This window comes from Merops nubicus, unplaced genomic scaffold (assembly GCF_000691845.1).
Source record: "Merops nubicus isolate BGI_N331 unplaced genomic scaffold, ASM69184v1 scaffold1436, whole genome shotgun sequence".
NCBI classification, from domain to species: domain Eukaryota; kingdom Metazoa; phylum Chordata; class Aves; order Coraciiformes; family Meropidae; genus Merops; species Merops nubicus.
In genome coordinates, this window is record NW_008612763.1 from 102,678 (window position 1) to 108,255 (window position 5,578).

A 5,578-nucleotide genomic window follows, 5' to 3' on the forward strand; every position below is an offset into this window, starting at 1 on the left:
ATGGGGTCTGACATAACCAGACATGGAAGAATTTGTGGACCCCTGTGTTGTACTTGATTCTTTGACTCAAATCCACAGGAAAGGTCCCTGACTCTATGGAGAGAATTATTAGAAGGGCTGAGAGTTGGGGTTGTTCAGCCTGAAGAAGGCTCCAGGGAGACCTTACTGCAGCTTTTCAGTACTTAAAGTGGCCCATCAGAAAGATGGGGACCAAATTTAAGCAGGGCCTGTTGCAACAGGACAAAGGGTGATGGTTTGAAACTAAAAGAGGGAAATCCAGACTAGATAAAAAGAAGAAATTTTTTAACACGGAGGGTGGTGAGCTGCTGGCCCAGGCTGCCCAGAGAGGTGGTCAAAGCCCCATCCCTGGAAACATTCCATGTTGGATGGGGCTCTGAGCAACCTGCTCTAGCTGCAGATGTCCCTGCTCCCTGCAGGGGGATTGGACAAGATGGTTTTCAAAAGCCCCTTCCCACCCAAACCAGTCTAGGATAATCAAGAGACTGCTCTAGTCTGAGACTGAATGCTTCAGCTTTGCTTTAGAAGTGATCTTTGTCAAGTCAGTTTATGCAGACACCCCCCAACTCTCTTAACAGCCCTTTTCAAAATGAAACAGCCCTTGAGATGCAACTGGGAAAGGAATCTTCCCTCCCCACTTCACCCCCATTACAAACACAGACCACAGCCCCCATTTAATTCAGAAGAAAAGAACATCCTGATCTTTCCTCCAGCTGCATCCTTCTACTCCTGCACCCTCCATCTCCCCGAGAGCTTCTTCTGGGAGCAACACCTACCTGTGTGACAAGGTGACTGGCCAGCTGCTGCTGGGGCTGTTGGGGCTGCTGGGATGAAGGCTGCTGCTGAGATTGTCCCACCATCTGGCTCCTCATGGGCTGCTGGCTGCTGGGAGGGTTGTATATTGCCGGGGTCCCATCAGGATTTACAAAGGGTTGACCTGAAACAACACCCCCTGCCTCTTGCTGAGCACTTTTAAGAGTGTTTTTTATCCTGTTGTGTTTTATTCTATTGTTTTATTTCTATTTTTTCCTGGGAAATCACACAGCTTGGCTTTAACTGATCACTCTTTAGCTGACCTGCTACAACAGTAAAGTGCTTGTGACTCTCAATGTTTCATTCCAGTATTTGCCATCCCTTGGTTGTGATTTCTCCTTTTAATTGTATTTTTCTCAGGCAAGGCAGATATTTGTTTTGACACTATGACTTTCCAAGAAATGGGTTGAAGGTTACCGTGGCTGTTAGATGATTCAGATGCAAGGGTTAGTTGAAGTCATTCAATAATGAATCAATACTAAAATCAAACTTTGGAGCAAAAGCAAAAACATTCACGTCCCTTTTATTGCCACACAGTAGCAGTCAAATGAACAGAACTAATCCTGACACTCTGGAGTCTGTATGGGAAGAAAAAAACACAACCTCACCCTTGTTACTGATTTATTTATACTTTAAATTTCAACACAGTGCTGTAGTTTTGAGAGCTGTGCCCTGTGAAATTAGAGGTGGAAGTTATGAGCACTGGAAGTTATCAAGGAAGAAACGCTTCAGATGTCTTTGAAAAATCTCTCAGAGACAGGACAATTTCTGTCCAAAGTTCTATTAAGTTGCTGAACATCTTGCTTCACATGTTTTAGGTGAGAAAGGTCATGAGCAGAGTGAGTGGAAGAGAAGTGTGAGGCAGTTCTGTCCACTACCTGATCTCCTGCTTTTGGTTGCAAACCCAGAGTGCCAACTGCATGGACTTCTCAGATTTGGGAGTCTCAGCCTCCAGAAGTATTTAGGAGGCTGGGGAAGTCAGGTTGGGGGAGTGGGATAACAGGCAGATGCTGGATGCTCCAGGGAAGCTGCAAAGAGCATCTCTCATGGCTCAGGGAAGGATGACAGCACTGAAAGAGAGAAGGTTCAGTAATGAAGCTTCACCCTTTTAAAGATGAGGGGAAAAAAAAGACCTTTCATGAAGAAATCTTGAAATAACAAAAAGAGAGTTCAGATGGTACCAGGGAGGACATTTATAAGTTGTGAACTGTGGCCCTGATAGAAGGGCAAAGATTGCAAAGTCATTTAAAGGAGGAAGAATGAAGCACAAATGCTCTTAAATTGTCAAAAGTGTTGAGTCAGAGAGTGTCAAGAGGAATCCTTCAAAGGGTAAACCAGCCTGGGGAAGTGGGTGGAAAAGAGAGTAGACCAGCAGAGCTGGAGAAAGGGGCCTTTCCCAAGAAGCTTCTGGGGAAGGAGAGGGGTAAAGCAGAGGAGAGGAAACAAAGGCAACTGCAGAGATGGAGAAGAACATGAGGATTGTCACCACCTGAGAAGGAGCTGAGAGGAACAATCAGAGCCAGCAGCAATGGATGCCATCAGTCACTGACTGTGCAAGACTCTGCAGGGTGAAAGGAAGCAGAGATCTTTCAAGGACACAGTGTTGTGATCAAAAGAGAGCAAAAGACTGGAAGTAGCCACTCTGCAAGAGAAGAAAGAACTAAAGAATGCACAGGGAAAGAAAAATCTATTAATTAGAGGAAACAAAGCTCTTTTCTCCTTTTCTTTAAACTGTCTTCTCTTCATCCATGTCTCTGACAGCATCCATCACTTTGCTAGTCCATCACAGCATCCAGCACTCCAAGTTTCCTCCCCACGGAGCTGCTTTTGTCACACCAGCCTAATAAGATGCAAAGATTCTGAGCCCAGGGAGTGACAAAACTGCAGCTTGTGTTTTGCTGCAGGTTGAACCCCCAGCAGACACTGCAGGGGAGCCTGGCTCCCAGCACAGCCAGGAGCTACAGCTCTGAGACAAGAATTTTGGTCTTGAAAAGAATCTGTTCCCTTGGCTGGCTTTGTTTTCTATGGATTTACAAGGGAGCTGCAAGAATAAAGCACAGGGGTGGACAGAAACACAAAGTTATATATACACAAACCCACTTGGCTCCACAAATATTCACCATGAGAGCACAGATGGATCTTTTCATGCCTCTGCAGACAAGGAGGAGGGAAGATGAGGTGACCTGGTCTAGCTGATGGTGTTGAAGGGCAGCAGAACCCTCTCTGGGTACCAGGGGAAAATATGAGCTAAGTGCTGCAGATGGTTAAATGGACCAAAGGTATGTAGGAGATGTTCCTCTTCAACAGCTCTTGTGGCCTGAAGGTGTGGTGAGGTGCAGCCTCCATCCTGGCCAGGGCCAGGAACCACCACAACCCCCCAATAAAAAGGAGTCAATTAATAATGATGGGCTTTATCTCATGCCCACCTCCCCTCCTGTCCTATCTCCTGAGTTTTTAAGAGACATCCCAAACCCCCAGAGATGCTGACAGCATTAGGCTCTCCTGGCAAGAATGTAACAGCTTGGGAAAAAAGTACACAGAAATAGTAAAGGCTTTAGAAAATACAAGTTTGTGCAAGTTTCTATGTCTCCTGTCTGGAAAGAACACACTTGAAGCTAAACAAACAAGAACTCCTCCCTAATTTTGTATAGGCTGATACATATTGATGAGCCTCAGACACTACTACCTCTAAATATCTGTGCAAAGCTTGGTTTAATGGTTTGTCAAGGCTGTTTTTTAACTCAAATGCTGAAATTTTCAGTTTTTCTTGTCTAAATACTGACCAAAAAAAAAGGTATTTTTAGCAGTAGACTCATGAATAAAGTTTATGCATTTGCACCAAAATACTGGAACAAAGGGGTGTAATAGACATAAAATAATGGACTGAGAGATTACAACTTTCTCTTATCAGAAAATTTCCCATTTAACTACAATTGCTAATCACAGAGCTCAAAATTCACCCTGCAGTGCTAATTCAAACACAGCCTTTAAGCCTTTAGAAACCAGCTCTGAGACTCTGACGTTGAATTTTGGTGGCACTCTTATCTCAGCAGGCTTGACATGGAAGAATATCTGTCCTTGCTGAAGCTAACAGGTTCTCAGAAGATTCACAGCCAAGGAGTGACAGGATTTGACAAGAGGAACACCCTGTCTGGGATCCCATGAGTGTTTTTTCTATCACTTCCCACCAACCATGCCACAAGAGCTTCTGAAAACCCATCCAGTTTTGCCTGCAGGTTTGAAAAGACAACCTGCCCTATGTCATTTCTACTTTTTCTTTACATTTCTACATTTGCAACTTGCTTCCTCAACAAGGGCTTCAAGGAAAATATCTCTACAAACAAGAAATTTCCCACTGAAGGGCAGTATCAGGGAGCAGAACGTGGTATGCAAGTAAAAACCTCTTTGGGCAACAGAGCCCTGGAGCAGGCTGCCCAGAGAGGTTGTGGAGTCTCCTGCTCTGGAGAGATCCCAAACCCATCTAGATGGGATGTGGGTGACCTGCAGGATGAGATGATCTCCAGAGGTCCCCCCATGCTGCTGGGCTTCTGTACTGACCTGTGTGTGGGTTGAGGAGGATGCTGCCAGGTGGGATCCCTGCAGCTTCAAGTGGAAGAATGATATAGCTGGTGTTGCTGGGGGCCACTTGGCCACTCATCCCATTCTCTGGGTAGGACACGTTGCCTGAAGAGCTGGCTGGGACCCCGGGGACAAGAGATGCACTTTGGAGAGGCTGATGAAGTCGTGACAGAGATCCTGAGGAGCCAGCGCTGCTGGAAGACTCTGAGCCTGACAGAGAGACACAACCACAACGAGGGGGGTTACAAGGGACCCTGGTCTCCATCAGATCATCACATCCACGAGGACAACCTTCACAGGCTGCCAAGGCAAGCAGCAGGTCCATGCCCAGCTGGGAGGAGTGGGGTCTTCACTCCCTACCGAGCTCAGAAACCAAACGTGGGGTTTGCAAATGGAAAACAAATCAATCAATTAAAGAAAAAAACCAATCAAAACCCACAACACAAACATTTTCTGGAAGGAAAAACCCAAACACAAGCCAGCAGCCGTGTTGGCAGCCAAATAATAAGGTAGCTGGGCTATATTAACTGAAAAGCTACCCAAGAGGCTACCTCAGATTTTTACCCCTTGGGTTTTTTCAGCACCTCGTCTATTAAAATGGATCAATCAAGAGAAATCAAAAGTAATAAACCACATTTTTTTTTGCCTGGAAGGATCCACTTCAAAGTTGTATTAATTGCTGTGTCTTTTCCCCTCCTTGCAGACTGAGGTTGGAAATTTAAAAGACTATTCCTGCAGGGAGGTTTTGGTTTTTTTTTTCTATTGGATCATATCAGATTTTGGTGTTTTTACAACTGGCTGAGATTCTCCTGGAGGTCACCTGCACCAAAGCTACAAGGAGCATTTAGCATCTTCCTCACAAATGTAAAATGCAACCCCTGGAGTTCAGTTTTCCTTCTACAGCAGTCACCAGGTCCTCTCCTGAATCTATCTTTGAGTTCTGGCCTTCCTCTTTCTTTTCCATCACCTGTAGAATTCAAAGTGCTACAAAGCTACCTGGAGATGCAGTTGTGATGAGATTTCCTACAGCATCCACTATTTCAAAGGGTCTAAGCAGGACCCAGCCTGAGCTCAGACTCTTCTCTCTTCATTTTCTGCTATTCTGAAGAAAAGAAATTGCAGCTCTGACATTCAAATACTTTTTTTTAATTTCTTCTCCCCCTTTCCT

At 45.2% G+C, this 5,578-nt stretch overlaps 1 protein-coding gene across 1 annotated transcript in view; it reads right to left on the minus strand.

Annotated features, from left to right (window-relative positions):
* The window catches only part of ARPP21 (cAMP-regulated phosphoprotein, 21kDa), a gene marked incomplete at its 5' end in the record, with an annotated part of 59,671 nt that overhangs the window by 37,233 nt on the left and 16,860 nt on the right, over nt 1-5,578 (minus strand). Inside the window, 2 exons of the mRNA XM_008941636.1 lie at nt 795-955; nt 4,390-4,620. Coding sequence (XP_008939884.1) covers nt 795-955; nt 4,390-4,620 — 392 coding nt within the window. The remainder of the gene's footprint in view (nt 1-794; nt 956-4,389; nt 4,621-5,578) is intronic.